Source organism: Rhinatrema bivittatum, chromosome 5 (genome assembly GCF_901001135.1).
Source record: "Rhinatrema bivittatum chromosome 5, aRhiBiv1.1, whole genome shotgun sequence".
Taxonomy (NCBI): domain Eukaryota; kingdom Metazoa; phylum Chordata; class Amphibia; order Gymnophiona; family Rhinatrematidae; genus Rhinatrema; species Rhinatrema bivittatum.
Window position 1 is genome coordinate 307,189,832 of NC_042619.1, and position 16,057 is coordinate 307,205,888.

Below are 16,057 nucleotides of genomic sequence, written 5' to 3' on the forward strand. Positions count from 1 at the left end.
ACATCAGCGAGTCATTCCTGTACCTCTGGTCGGAGATATGATGCCCACAGCCATGCCATTCCATGAGTGCCGATTATCACTGCCATCTCAAAAACATTCTAGGTTGCTCGAACCTCGTGCTTTCCACACTCCAGGCCCTTATGCATCAGAGACATGAGAGTGTCCTGCTGCTGTTGAGGCAGCTGCTCGGCCACCTCCTATACCTGCTTACAGATGTTTTGCGAGTACTGGCTCATGTAGAGCTGGTAGGCAGCAATGCAGGAAATGAGCATGGCACCTTGAAATACTTTCTTCCCAAGAGCATCTATCGCTCTATGATCCTTCCCCAGAGGCGCCAAGGAATGAGTCCGAGAGCGCTTGGCCCTTTTGAGGGCACATTTGACCACCATCGACTGATGGGGCAGCTAACACTTATCGAATCCATTGTGAAAGTTATATTTCTTTATCTTGGCCCAGCAGTTCTCTCCTGCTTGGACTTTCAGCTCAAACTGAATCCAGGGCTGGGATCTAGCACCTTGAGCCTTCCTTTGAATCTGCAAATTTTTCTCTTCCCTCCTAGTTTACTTTATTCCTGTCACTGCAGCGATTGGCCTTCTGGATACTGCAATCATGGGCCCTAAATCCGGCTGCTGTATATAATAACTGATTCTCCCTATTCGCTATTAAGAAATAATGAAATAAATTAATAAAAATAGTTTACAAACAATTTGTCATGGTCCTTGGGCACCAGGTGCATTGCCAAAAGCTGGATGTGGTGCACGAACTGAAAACGATGAGCTGGGAATGCTGCCTCCACAGTGTTGGTCAACCCAGGGAGTGGAAGATCTGACCTATGAGCTGAATCCAGGTCCTCTGCACAGCAACGCCACTGATTCATGGGGCTGGGCCATAAAAATATTTATAATAAAATAAACAGACTGATACTTTATGCTATTGAATTTTACTAAGATTTTTTATTACTCTATTACATTTTATTTCATGACACTCCTCCTTTTGGATATCAGACAGGTCTTAAGTAGCTATTAGAAATACTTTCATCCCCAAATGCAATCTCATATTGTTTGCCTTGATCACTTTACAGCAATGTTTTTATCTGATTGTATTGCTGTGAACCAAAATTGGTTTTATTCTGGTGTGGCTGCTGGTTTTAAGCAGGAAACTTCATGGCATTTCTAACCCCACTGAATAATAATTTTGTGTTGGGTAATACTACGTTTCCATGGCTTGGTTGCCTCTGTACTTACAAGATTATTTTTAAGCTGATTTCTGCATACCTTTAAACTTGCTGCTAAGACAATGAGTGCAAAATTTTGCAGATAGTCCACTTCTTCCAGTTACAGAATTACACAAAATGTAAGAAATACAATGAAAACCTTGTACGGTAAAGTGCACAAATAAAAGAAAGTTCATGAAATGCACTGAGCAATTCAAAAGCTGCAGACAGGGGCAGGGCCTCTGCGTATGGAACTCACATGGTGCAGTACATGGATGCGGTAGGCCCCCTCATTTGGTTTCCCGTCGTGCACTATGTTGGCAACTAGGTCGTATGTGGTGTGCTTGTGTACATTCTGTGCTTCCTCGGAGAGGTACTCCCGCAGGTCCACATTTCTGCAGAGGGGGGAGAAAAACAATCCAAGTGGATGGCAGCCCTTGAAATTCAAGGATAACGTTCTGTTGCAAAGCAGGTCCTTAATGCCACAACCCATGCTGGCAGGAGATTCCAATACCAAGAAACCACAACCAAGCAAAATAGGGGGGGGGGGGGAACCAGAAATGTGCATGATAGCCTGTAAAAAAGATTCTGCTTTAGGCTTCCTGTAAAACACAGCTAGGAAATACTGATAGAAATAAGGTACAGGAAGACAAGCCAGTCCAGGTCAAGGGAACATGATGAGACAACAGACTCCATTAGGAAGGAAAAGATGAGCAGAAACAAAACTGCTGTACAAGTCAGGCCATGCCTGTTATCCTTTCACACAGTGCTTTTCTCTGGTCAGGTCTTGGATACTCCCCTTCCCCTCTATTGTCACTTTTAAGCCTCCTAGAAATACATCCATACTAATTTAAAAACATCATATTGAGTATGATTAACAATTTTTGGGGGTAAACAATGGCAATTGGTTCTTGCCTGCTAATTTTGATTCCTGGAATACCACAGATCAGACCAGAATTCTGGGTTTTCCCTCCCCGCCAGCAGATAGAGACAGAGAAGAAAAGCTTTACTGACAATGTTACTTAACCTAGTGTGCCACCTGCAGTCCCCTCAAATTGACCTGTACCCAAACCAAGGTGAGAATAACTATAACAATAACTGAGACTCTCAACGAGCAGAAAGAAGGCAGAATCTCTATGGAAAACTGATTCCAACAATATTGAGCAGCACATCATATAACCAAACAAACTGCCATGATGAGTGGGCTTCATTGAACAGACAGGGTTCTGGACTGATCTGTGGTATTCCAGGAACGAAAATTAGCAGATAAGAACCAATTCTCCTTTCCTGTTCATTCCCCAGATCCCAGACTCCTGGGATGTACCTAAGTTCCCCTATACTGGGCAGGAACATAACCCCGCTCATAATACACTCTCCAAATCCCACCAAGTCCTGAACTCAGACATCGAACCGGGAATGCCTGGAGAATGTGTGTAATGACTTCCAAATAACCGCCCGACATTTCTTGTGGAGAAATCAGATGACACTTGGCCCATTAGGTTGCCTGTGTCTGAATCGAGTGAGCCCTTAGACCCTCCGGCACAAGATGGCTTTTACAAATATTCTTTGAGTTAATAGTGTCCTTCAGTCATCTCACAATAGTAGCCTTGGATGCTTTGCACCCCTTTCTTGCCCCAATCCAAAGCAAAAATATATGATCCGATCTCTGGAAACTATTAGTCACCAAGAGATACCTAAACAACCATGCTGTATATCCAACACACAAAGTTCCTTCATGTGCATCACACATGAATCCAAAATTGTAAAGGCATGAAGTTCCACTGTAAGATGAAAGGCTGAAACAACCTTCAGCAGAAATGAGGGCCCCATTCGCAAGAACACCATATCATCTGTAAACTGAAGAAAGGGATCTCTACAAGACAACACCTGAAGTTCTGAAATTCTTCTGGCCCAACAAATCGCCAAACTACTTTCAGGGCTGAATCCGTTAGTGCCTTCCTCCACAATGGCTTGAACTGAGCCTTACACAACACTACCATTACCAAAAGAAGATTCTTCGAGGGATACACCTTCCACATTGGGAGCCGCAAGTGTTTTGCCCCTCGAAGAAAAATTAATTACAGTCAGATGCGAGGCTACGGACACTCCCTGCATCTTACCCCAAAGACAGCCTAAAGCTGCCACCTGTACCCAAAAGGAATTATAGACTAGACTCCTCACTAGACCATTTTGTAAAAAGGCTAAGGAATGGGAAATTGAAGTCCAAGAAGGCTCTATGCCCTGTTGAATACATCAAGCCTCAAAAATCCAATGGTCATCCAGCCTGCAGTAAGGTGGCAACATCATCTTTGGAATACCCCTTCTATCTCACGCGGTTCCTCTCAAAACCAAAGCTGCAAGATATAAGTGATCCGCCAGATCCGCAAGTAGGGGGCCTTGGTGCAACAGTCTCAGAAGGTAACCAAACCTTAATAGACTGTCCACCACCAAGTTTACTAGGTCCACGAATCACAGCCGATATGGCCATTCTGGAGCCTTGAGAATCACTTTGACCTGGTATCTCTCTATGTCATGTAACACCCTGTCCAGCAACGGCCATGGGGGAAGGCCTTAAAGAAGAATCCCCGGTAGCCGTGGAAACACCAGAGCTTTGATTTCTTCTGCTCCGTATTCTCGCCTATGACTGTAAAAGCATGCTGCCTTGGCATTTGTCTCGATGCCAGCAAGTCCAAGCAAAGCGTTCTCCACCTGGCCTGAATGAGAATCATTGCTTCCTCCAACAACTCCCATTCTCCGGGGTCCATCTTTTGCCTGTTGAGAAAATCCGCCTGCACGTTGTCCATCCTGGCTATTGGGGCACTGCCAGAACTGCCAGGTGCTTCTCCACCCAGTGAATTAACTTCTGAACCTCCTGAGAAACCATCCAACTTTGGGTCTCTCCCTGTTGGTTGATCTAAACCATTGTCGTTGCACTGTCTGATAGAACTCGCACTGCCTGACCTTGTAACCATGGCTAAAAGGAAAACAAGGCTAGGCGTTCCACTCTCATATCTAACTGATTAATAGACCACAATACCTCCTACATTGACCATGGACCCTAAGCAGTCTGGCCCTAACAAACTGCTCCCCAATAGGAGAGGCTGGCGTCGGCAGTCCCTACGACCCAATCTTGGATTTCCACTCCATCCCCCCTTCTAGATGGACCCGACCAAGCCACCACGAAAGACTAGCCCTGCACTCCCGAGGGGAATGGGAATTTGGAACTCCTCCAATAACTGGATCGAATGGGAAGGGAGAACTCTTTGAAGGGACTGCATATTCATAACTGCACAGGGAACTAGATCTAACATTAATGCCCTAGGCTCCCAGGACCTGCAAATAATCCCAAACTCTGGATACCTTGAGTCACAACAGGTGGTGAACCTGACTGCAGCTTCACCATCCAGTCCTCCTTGAGAAACACCTCGCCAATCTTGGTGTCAAAGTGAATCCCTAGATTCTTCAAGTGAAAACTGATAAAAAATTAGGTACAGGAAGAAAGCCAGATTGGGATGGCATTAAATGGCTCTTCGCTAGGGTCACCACCCAGCCCAGAGCTCTCGACCTCTAAGACCTGCTGCTCCGCCAGCTGACAGAGGTCACAGACTTTGACCGAATAAGCCTGTCATCCAGATATGGGTGTACCAACACTCCTTCCTTTCCAAGGGCTACTGCCACCACCACCATCACTTTGGTGAGTGTACGCAGCACTGTCGCCAAACCGAAAGGGCACGAAAGTGAAATGGTCTCCCAGAATCATAAACCGCAGGAACTTCTGGTGCTCCCACCTGACTGGGATATTTAGGTATGCCTCTGAGATCTAGTAATGTCAGGAAATCTCCCTTGCAAGCAGTGCTGTGACCATATGCAGCATCTCCACACAAAACCGTGGTATCTTGAGGGCCACAATGACATTCTTTAAATCCAAAATGAACTTTAAATCCAAATTGAACTTCATAAATGGGATACAGACCTTCTCCCCATTCTTCTCGGGGAACTGGCTCCATCACTCTTAAGCAAATGCCAGCAAGTACACCATGTGGTGAACCAGTACCTGCTAGGCACAAGTAGCTCAAGAGGAGATGAAGACTTTCCACACCAGGCACGCAAATTCTAACATGTAGCCTTTTTTTTTTTTTTTTTTTTAAATCGCTCCCAAGACCTACTGGTCTGCTTTGATCCCGGTCCACTCTCGTAAAAGTGGGCCAACCGTCTCCCATCAGCTGGAAGAGAAGAGTGAATCAGCCTTGTTTCATTGTGAAGACTTAGCTCCCCCGGTTCCTCGACTAGGGATATCTTGAGTCAGCTATTGCCTACTTCAAAAGGACTGGGTCCTGCCTGAGCTTTACCTCTATATTACCAAAGGGTGTCGTCTTCTGCCAATATCATCTATAATCCCTAAAACATGAATAGCTGGTAGGAAAGGAGTTCTTTTCTCCCTCCTTTGGCTTGTCCTCCAGCAATCTATGTTCCTTGGACTTTCCCAGATGCTTCACCAGCTGCAGTGAATGCTCCCTGAACATGTCTTTGACTAGGAAGACTCCTAGCTCAGAATTTCACCAGATATCTGCAGACTAGTTTGTTAAAAAGAGCAGCTGAAATTGCTGACAATATAACTTAGGAAGATGCCCCAATGCAGCCATAGATGGCATCCACCATATAGGCCACTGCTGCCTCCAAGTGCTCTGCCTGCTTTGTGGAAGATGACAATGTTTCCTTCACCTGCAACTGCTGAACCTAATGCTGAACCCAGTGCAAACAAGCTCTCTGCATAAAAGTTATGCATGCCGCAGCCCAAATATCCAAAGCAAAAACCTAAAAAAATCCTCGAGGTGAACTTTCAGCTTCCAGACCTGCACCTCTTTCCACACAGTGGACCCTGTCACCAGAATGGTAGTTTTCTTGGTCACCACCATGACCGAAGCATCAAAAACTTGAGTGTCTCCTTCGGTAATGGGTACAACTTCGTCACAGACTTAAGAGCGACGACCAACTACTTCACCAACTTGTAGAAAGGAAGCTCTTTAGCCAGACCTCTCAAACTGACCATGACAGGGTACACCCCTTCCTGGTCCAACGCCACAGGATCCTTCTCAGGACTCTGGTCCCCTTCTGAAACCGCCGAGATCTCAGATGTTCTCGTGATCTCATTCTTTGGGTAAGGGTATGGAGAGGCCCCTTCAAGATCCCCCTCCCTTCGGGAATCCATTTTCCTAGTTTTACTAGGATGCAGGAGAGTTTGGGAGTTGGGGTGCTTCCCCCGTGCATCAATCTGAGCCAAAAATGCCTTGCGCCTAAGAAGCACAAATTCTGAGAAAAAGGTCTCTGCTGCGACTAAATCCTCATCAAAGGAGACCACAGCCCAATCAGAATCTTATTGATTGCTCCTTTCAATTATGTCCACCATTCCGCAGTCAGGGAGAACAGCTCGGCCTGCCCCAGCTGACTGGGTCACCCTCTTCTCCCATGCAGCTGTGCTAACTGCCTCAATACTGCTCTCTTCCTGTGAAACACATTGTTCTATAAAGGCCCGCCAGAAAAACCACAATTGCTGCTTTTGGCAGCAGCGCTTCTCACACTTAACTACCGCTGACATAACATGGCCCTGCTGCATGCACCTCCTCCTGCTTGCTTCGTCACTTGTGTCTTCCCTGGCAAATTCCTCGGCCACTGTATGTTGCTCCGACCATTCCATGGCCTCCTGCAGTGGCTCTCGTCAACTCTCTCCTCCTTTCAATGTCTGTTCAAGCTAAAAACAGTGGCTACATTTCCTGGCAGAAACTTTCTGCTTTTTTTTTTTCTAAAGGGAAAGAAACACAGCCCCACTGAAGAATCTGCCCCGAGGTAACAAGAAAATAAACACTTCCCTGAAGCCGCTAGCTGTGTCGATTCCAGAAGGGGGAGACAGGACCTCGTGGGGTAGAGAGGGAGCCAGACCACTGGCTTTCAACACCCCACCAACTGTGGGTTGAGACAGTTTAAGGCTACCAACCCCTGTTTGCCCTACTCAACCGGGGGGATGGTTCCTTACAGAACCTAACATCCCTGGGAACAATGATCCTATCTTTGATTTCTTTTTTTTTTCTAAATGTAACTCTAAACTGCAGGTTTTACACTTCTACTAACTGCTGGAGACAGAGAAATACTGAGGGATTGCAGGTAGCAAACTAGGTTAATTAGCAGTGTCTCCATCTGCTGGCAGGGAGGCAAAACCCAGGAGTTTGGACTGATCTGGAGGATGAACAGAACTCACATTTTCATCTGTCTGCTGTGGGCTTGCACAGACCACAAAAATATGAATGCGTCAGTGTCACACAGCCTATCAACATACACAGGAAACCATGGTGCTACACCACTATCAGTAAGCGGAAACACTCAGCAGAACTATGCTTAAAGGAGAAAATTCAAGTACAGCCCTTGATCAAACCACTGAAAAATTGTAATTTACTTTCATAAAATAAAACTTCCCAAATAGAACAAACTGAGGCATTACACAAGCAGGATTGCAAGAGTGCCATAAAATTGACAACCGATCAGCAATCTCTATACATCTCTCTGCAGTTCCCTTTCTGGAGAAAGGCCAAGCAAAAAGGAGGTTTAGGGAGACTCACTGGGTACAAATAATAAAAAGATGATTGTGATTCTGCAAGAACTAAACTTCTTATAAAGTAGATTACGCAGTGCTGTTTTTGGAATGATAGTTTCTCAAATGGCAACAAGTTTTCCATGTTTAAGATATAATTTATAAGTATTTCATTTCATTACCTATGTCCTTCAATCCCATTGTATTTCAGTCTGTGAAGCCAGCTTTCTCCAGTGCAGGTATTTACTGTACTGCAACAAGGTCCTTGTTAGCAGAGCTACCCTTGGAAAAGACGGGGGCAAACTGAGGCAATTGCCCTGGACCCTGCACCACAACAGCTCCAGCAGTAAAGATCCTGCCCTATAACCTGATGAGCAGTGCCAGGACAAGCAAGGTGTCAAGTCAGACTACCACCACCCCCCGATGGGGCCATTGGCCTACTGGGAGCTTAAGAACTGCTGTTCATTGCTGCTCCTCCAAGCTATGGCCAAGACAGTAAGCAGCAGCACTGCCTTCCCCTCTCCTCCTCTCCACTCACGAGATCTTCAGGGGCACCTCCCGCTGTCACATATGACAGTGTGAAGGGGACCCCACACCTTCCTAGGGTCAGCCCTGCTTATTGGGAATTACTTTGTTCCATCCTCAAGGTCCTTGTTGTAGTCACAAGCTTCATCTTCAGTTTGGATATATGCTTACTGGTTCTTATATTCATTTTACATTAATTACTCTGTATAAATGTTGCTGCCATCTTCTGTTTAATTATTCAGTTTGGTGTGCATACTAAACCTATCCTGGTTACAAATTGCCTCTTCTGGGCTTGTGGAAGCACTGGTTGTCTCATATGATCGCTGTTTTTATGTACTTCTATTACCTTCCCGTTATTTGTTTTTGTCTCTCAGTCTACTGTATGATTATTTTTTGATTAAATGTTTCACAAGCAGCACTACCTAGTCTACGTTTTAATGCTCTTTTTGCCCTTTCCTGGAGAGCCAGCAGCTGGGGCAGTGCCGCACCCACAGATATTAAAAAAAAAAAGGACTCAGAACACATTCAGTTGTGGAATAGTCCAGACCATAAAATAGAAAGCAAAATCTTCAACAATATTTTAGTTTTCTGTTGGTTACTTTGACTTGTTGAGTCCCAATTTTCTGTTCACTAATACGCACGTATTGTCAGGAGGCGGCACCTCACGTCCCTTCTAAGGATGTGGGCAATGAATTTGCTTCGGGGTCCTCAAGCCATCGCTGCCCCAAAGAGGACTGCTGCTCTTACACAACAAAGCGTACAACATAGTGCAAGCAAGAACTCAGCTTTAACTCTGCCGTTTGTCAGCACAGAAGTCAGCAAAAAGATTTAGTACTCCTCTTGCCAAAATTCTCCTGAGCAATCTCCTGCCAGGCCCCCTGATTCCAGACAAGGCCAGCATTAAATCCTCGGCTCCACAGTACTGAACAATTCATGCAGAGCAGAGAGCTACTCTTGGGACCTGGGAGGGTAAGCTCGGCTTTTCCACAAATTCTGTGCAATGCTGGCCAGATCTCTGCCTCATTCCATATCCCCACTCTCCCACTAATAGCATGTTTCTGTACTTTACTCTTTAATTCGATAATAGCAATTTCCTCTCTCCTTTGGAGGCCTCCATACAGATCATGAACTAAAGCCGGGAGCTCGAATTCCCATTCAGAGATGGCTGCATGTTTCATTTGCAGTATTCAATTCTAAGAAACGTTCCTTTGTTTCCACGAAAGGAGCTACAAGAGGTAGAAAATATTATACTACCGCAATCTTTAGCACTGCTTAACTCCAGAAGTCATGATTAGAACTTCATACACAATATCTGGTGACCATAGCATCAGTGTGCTTCAGCATGGGTAGCTTATGTACAGCCTATCATATCATAAGATCCTATCTGTTTTTCTAAGAGATCACTGCAGGCTGCTAAACAAACCACAGCAGCCACCACACTGTCCCCCACTGCTTTCTGTCACTGCCGCTGCTTGTAGGAAAATGATACGCACCAGCATGCAGTAAGAGGAAGAGAAAAAGAGACAGAAGATGCACCAATCATATTCTTTGCACATAACTGTTTTAACATTCACCTTCTTTAATGCATTTTTACTTTGTGTTTTCCCTGGTTTTGTTTTTTTTGGGGGGTTTTTTTTTACACATATGGGATATTTTACAACTCTCTATCATGTACAAATTCAAGTCATGCAAGCTTTTCCATGAGCACGTACACAAGATTTTGTACCTGCCAACCTAGGGAAGGATTTCCTTAGCAGTTTAGGTGTAGCTAATTAACTCATGGTAAAAAGTGGAATGACTCAGACATGCAGTGGGGTCATCGAACATTCTCCAGTGGATGCAAGCATAAAGGAGGTGAGAGGCAGAAGCAGATAACCAAGTGCTGGGATGATGCCAAGAGACAGTGAACAGCACTATGCTCTGATACAATGGGGAACAACGATGGTAGGGTGAAAGGGTGATGCAAGCTGATGCACTAAGCTGCCTGTGAGGCCAAATATTTGGTGACCGCTGATGAAGAGAATGAATATGCTAAGCTGCTGGTAGCAGGCCAGGATGGGGGGCACAGACGTGGTAAACTGCCGCAAGCGGGGCAAGAGCAGCAGGTACTCACGTGATAGGGAAGTTGACAATCGTCGGGTTCTTCTCCACGAAAAAGTTATTTTTGGTGAAGCGCTTGATGCAGAAGATAAGGTATGGGGGCAGCTTGGTCAGCTGGAAGCGCTTCAGAAAATTCTCCTTGTAGGTCTTATATTCCTAAAAGAAAAAGGAAGTTAAGACATCATATGCTGATCACAATCCTTGGTAGATAAGATGCAGAACCACAGCAACAGTATAGTATCAGTGTGTCCCCTACGCACAGCTTTCAGCTTATTTTACTTCTGAACACTTTCCAACACTCACCTATGGCACAGAAGAAACAATGGAATGCCAGTTAGTGGCTCCAACTCGAAAATGTGCCACCAAGAGTGCCAAGTTTTGCTAGGCAAGACGACAGATAGCCTTAAAGCTGTTTCTTTAAACAACATAAGAAATTGCCATGTTGGGTCAGACCAAGGGTCCATCAAGCTCAGCATCCTGTTTCCAACAGAGGCCAAACCAAGCCACAAGAACCTGGCAATTACCCAAACACTAAGAAGATCCCATGCCACTGATGCCAATGATAGCATTGGACATGGATTTGAAGAAAGGGGAAATTCCATGGGGGAAAGATTTTAAAAAATGAAATAAAATACTGATCATTCATCTGCTGCAAGCCGAGTACTTTAGGTCTAGGAAGAATAAGATTAGTAGGGTTCAGAGAGATCCAACACTGAAAAAATGGGTTATTCTCTGGGCTGAAAAGTGCCTTTGAAAAACATGCAATGTTCAAATATGTTGTGCTTGCAAGAACTCATGGCATGCTACCCAATGCACCTCCAACTAAAGCAGAAATTTATCAGCGGTCACCAAATATTTGTAAATAAATACATTGGCTGAGGGGGTGACTAGAGAAGTGCCTCAGAATCAATCCAGAGCCCAGTTCTGTTCACTATTTTCATCCGCAATAATGTGGCAAGACAGAAGGAAGAGTTAGTCTTTTTGCAGATGACACTAAGATCCGTAACAGGGTGGAGCAGACAGAACGAGGAAATGCTCGAGAAGTGGTCAAGCGCCTTGCAACTAAGCTTTAATGCAAAAAAAAAAAATGTGGAGTCAGAAATCCAAGAGTGAAAGACGTGATGGGGTGAGATATCGATGTGAACAAAGCAAGAAAGAGACCACAGGGGATCATTTATGATTCTGATTTCTGGGGAAACAGTGCAATATGGCAGCGGTCAGAGCCAGAGGAATTCAAGAGTGCATAAGGAGAGGCAGGACCAGTAGACCAAAAAAAGGATGTGATAAGGTCTCTGAACAGGATGCTGGCAAGACCTCAGCAGGAATATAATATCCAATCCTGGAGGCATTTTTGTTGTTGTACCAAAATTGAGAGTTCAATGAAAATTGCATTTAAAAAATCCAAAACATTATCAGTAGCCACACTTCAGAAAGGACTGTTCAAGTTAACAATGATTAATCTCATAAGTACTTCTGTAAATTCTACTTTAAAGGCTGAAAAATGTGGATATAAAAGCGCAGAGAGAATGCTCTCCCACTCTGCCCTGCACACATGGACTGCCAGACCTCCCCTATAATGGCACACACATGTACAGGTTTTATCAGACAATCTTCGAGTGGTGACAGGAAGTGAACAGTTTGCAGCCCCTACTTTGTAATCTGAGCAATGCTTCTCCAGGGACACAAGTCTCAAGATAAATCTGCACCTGCAAGTTCATACGGCACAAGCTGTCTCCCTTGCACGAACACAGGCCACTGATAAGGATGGGAAATATATTCCCCCAAGGTCAGAGGTTGCTCAGACCACTCAGGTAAGAGGTTACATTATTCCACTGAACTTCTCATTACAGACTTGGTGAAAGAACAATTACCTTCTCTGCAATTCCATTGAATTTGGCCAGGATGCTGAAGAGTGGAACCTGCGGGATGATGAGCTGCTCCTTCTCATCTTTGTACAGCGGGGCAGTGGGGAGGTCCAGGGTCAGATACATGAATGTGGATTCCACCATCGTCTCCTGGTACTCCTCGTTGTGCATAAGGTGCTCTTTCTCCTCTGCAGGCTAAGGAGAGAAGATCCAGGAGCAGCAAAGCAAAGAATGCACATGGTAAGAGAAACAGAACATTTTACCAGACAAGGTTTGGGGAAGTGAAGACAATCCAGTGATTTATTTTTAAAATTAAAACTATTTATTGTAATCTTCCGTTTGTAGCCACAGCTCTGCCAATGTTCCTTATTCCTCCCCTGTGGCAGCCCTTGCTATTCCGGTACCGAGGGCCCTTTTTAAGGGGATACAGTCAAATGCTAATGGATGAGGGGACAAGGCAGTCTCTATGAAGGCTAAAGATAAAGCTTGGGATGTCCTTCCAGGCTTCAGATCCAAATTCTGCTCCCAGCATCCTCTTTGGAGGTGGGCCACAAGCAGAACAGGCAAAAACTCAAGTGGCTGAAGAAACTTACCAAATCTGGGTGTGGCAGCTTTTTGGTGAATATGCGCATGGATCCTTGGAACACGTCAGTCACAATTGCTGGAAAAGAGAGAACTCTTTAACATTCATGCTCCGAGTTACCCCATCAGTCACCAGAATCTAGGAAAAACACTTAGCTTTATCCTAGTATACCCCAGGTAGACCAATTATAGGGAACTGAAACTTATTAAAAATAGAAAGCAAAAACTTCAAAATCTTATCCATTTACTCCAAAAAAAAAACAAACAAAAAACCTAGTTTTCCCAAAGAAAGAAAAATTAGAAGCAATCACAATCAGCATCCAAAGCTAAACACAACAAATTAATGAATTTAAAAACTGTAAAATATATTCAGAAGTAGACAATTAAACTGCCTGCATTTTGGCAAACCGTGCAGGAAATTGTTACTTGTGGGGTTTGTTGAAAGAAGCAAATGAAAAATTACCTGGGTGGTTTTGCTTTATTTTCCCACAAAAAAGTACTCAAACAAACCTACACCTGCTTTTTATGAGGTACTTTGTTTTTTTTAAGGCAAACTTATATGGGTAGTTTTAGTTTAAAACTACCCACATAACTGCTTTCCAACGAAACCCCACCCCTGGAATAAATGCCCATGCTGCTGATATATGCGAGTACTTTTACCTGTGTACAGGGTGGCAATAATCAAAAAGCCCATTTACACGAGCATAAAGGAAAATTGGTTCTTACTTGCTAATGTTTGTTCCTGTAGTACCACAGATCAGCCCAGACTCCTGGGTTTTGCCTCCCTGCCAGCAGATGAAGAGAAAGTTTCACTGACACTGTACATAACTTGGTGTGCCACATGCAGTCCCTCAGTACTGACCTGTACCCAAGCCAAGATGACAGCAACTATATATTTCTAAGCAAGCTTCTAAGCAAACTCGCTCCCCTCCAACAAACTGGAAGAAAGTGAAGTTGCCCAAAAAAAAAAGATAATGGAAACCTCGTTTCCTAAATTTAACAAAAGCAATCAGCATTGAAAACCTCCAACAACTCCACACTATATACAAAGCAACAGTACAAGCAGTGGACTCTCCCTTTACCCAGTAAATGGGCGGGTCTCTGGACTGATTTGTGGTACTACAGGAATGAAAATTAGCAGGAAAGAACCAATTTTCCTTTCTCTGTACTTAACCAGTTCAGTCCAAACTCCTGGGATGTATCTAAGCTTCCCTTAACTCGGGTAGAACACTCTCACCAAAGCACATGGAAGCTGTAGCCCCAACATACAAGCAATAATGCCTAGCAAAAGCGTGCAACAGCTTCCCAGTAGTCACTCAGCAAATTTCATGCGGAGACATCTGTTGTGACTCAGCTCAGGAAGTCGCCTAAGAAAGCATCGAGTGCGCACCTAACACCACCCCCCCCCCCCGGTAGCAGTTGCTCTTTTAGAAATGTAAGTCGACTCCCCATCAGCCACCATACAATTGTAGCCTTAGACACCTTACCTCCCTTCTTTGGACCAATCCACAGTACAAAGAGTTGATCCAATCTACAGAAATCATAAGTGACCTTCAGATGACTCAATAATGCATGCCTCCCATCTAAGAATCTAAGCTCCCCCGTGTGTGGTGTACAGGAATCCAAATCTGGAAAACCTGGAACGCTGTTACTACCTCAGGCAGAAAAGAAGGCACCATGCATAAAAATACCCCCGAATCAGATATCTGTAGGAAGGGATCTCGAGATGACAGTGCCTGGAGCTCCAAAATTCTCCTGGCTGAACAAATAACCACAAGAAAACCACTTCAAGAGTCAAGTCCTTAACCAAGCTCTCTTTAGTGGTTCAAACTGAGCCTCACACAATCCTCTAAAGACTAGATTCAGATTCCAAGATGAACAAATATTCCACACCTCAGGACTCAAGTTCTTAACGCCCCAAAAGAACCGTATAACATCCGGATGTGCAGACAGAAGATACCCTTGCACCTTACCCCGGAGATAATCTAATATCACTACCTGGACTCTCAGAGTTAAAGGCCAGTCTCTTGCCTAGAACCTTCCCGTAGAAAAGCCAAAATATGTGACACCATAGCCTGAACAGGCTGAGGTTGCAGTCAGTCTACAGCAGACAAGGACTTGAAGATACTCCAAATTCGCACATACATCAAAGATGTAGAAGGTTGCCTAGCCTGCAAAAAGGTGTAAATAACCGCTTCGGAATATCCCCTCCATCTCAGTCGTCTCCTCTCAGAAGTGAACACACAAGACAGAACTGAGCCACCTGACCCGAAAATATTAGGCCCTTGTGGAAAAGATTCGACCGATGTCTGAAACTCAGGGGCCCGTCTATGGCCATGGTCATCAGATCCGGGAAGCATGGTCAATGTGACCATTCTGGAGCTACCAGGATCTCGTTGTTGCTTTATCCTCCATAATTTCTTGTCCACAAGATGCATGAAGTGAAGACAAAGAAGAATCACTCGAGTCCAAGGAAGACCCAGAGCTCAGATTCCTTTGGTACCATGTTCTATTCAATGGCTGTAAAACCATGATGCCTTTGTGTTCTCTTTAGTTAGGATACCCTCCATCTTCCGTGAATGAGATACATCGCTGCCTCTGAGAGCTCCCATTCCCCAGGGTCTAACTTTCTCCAACTGAGAAAATCCACCTGAATGTTGTTCACTCTAGCGATGTGAGACACTGCTGGCCACTCCAGATAATGCTCTACCCAGAGAATCAACTCCCGGGCCTCTCGAGCCACCGTCTGATTCTTAGTTCTGCCTCAACGGTTGACGTAGACCATTGTCGCATGTTCTGATAGGATCCATACTGGATGGCTGTGTAACCTTGGCAGACAGGCAAGCAATGCGAAATGTGCTGCTCTCGTCTCTCACTGATTGATAGACCATAAGTCCTACTGTTTTGACCACTGTCCCTGTACCTACTGATTTTACCAAACTCCTCCATCCGGAGAGGCTTGCATCAGTGGTGAATATTACCCAATTCGGAAACTCCAATACCACACCATGCTCAAGATTGGTGCAAGTAAGCCACCACGAAAGATTGTCCCTGGTTTCCCCCTCTAACAGAAGAGGGGGATGAAACTCTTCTTATAACGGATTCCAGCAGAAGAGAAGAACCCCCTGCAGAGGCCACATATGCGCGAACGCCCAATCCATTAATTCCAATGTTGATGCCATAGAATCC

General features: G+C 44.8%; 1 protein-coding gene across 2 annotated transcripts in view; it reads right to left on the reverse strand.

Annotated features, from left to right (window-relative positions):
• Positions 1-16,057, reverse strand: part of USP39 (ubiquitin specific peptidase 39) — an 87,675-nt gene that overhangs the window by 25,945 nt on the left and 45,673 nt on the right. For both annotated transcript variants that reach the window (XM_029604269.1, XM_029604268.1), the window contains exons 8-11: positions 12,880-12,947; positions 12,293-12,481; positions 10,435-10,577; positions 1,473-1,608 (exon numbers count right to left, since the gene is read on the reverse strand). In XM_029604269.1, the coding sequence (XP_029460129.1) occupies positions 1,473-1,608; positions 10,435-10,577; positions 12,293-12,481; positions 12,880-12,947 (536 nt within the window). The remainder of the gene's footprint in view (positions 1-1,472; positions 1,609-10,434; positions 10,578-12,292; positions 12,482-12,879; positions 12,948-16,057) is intronic.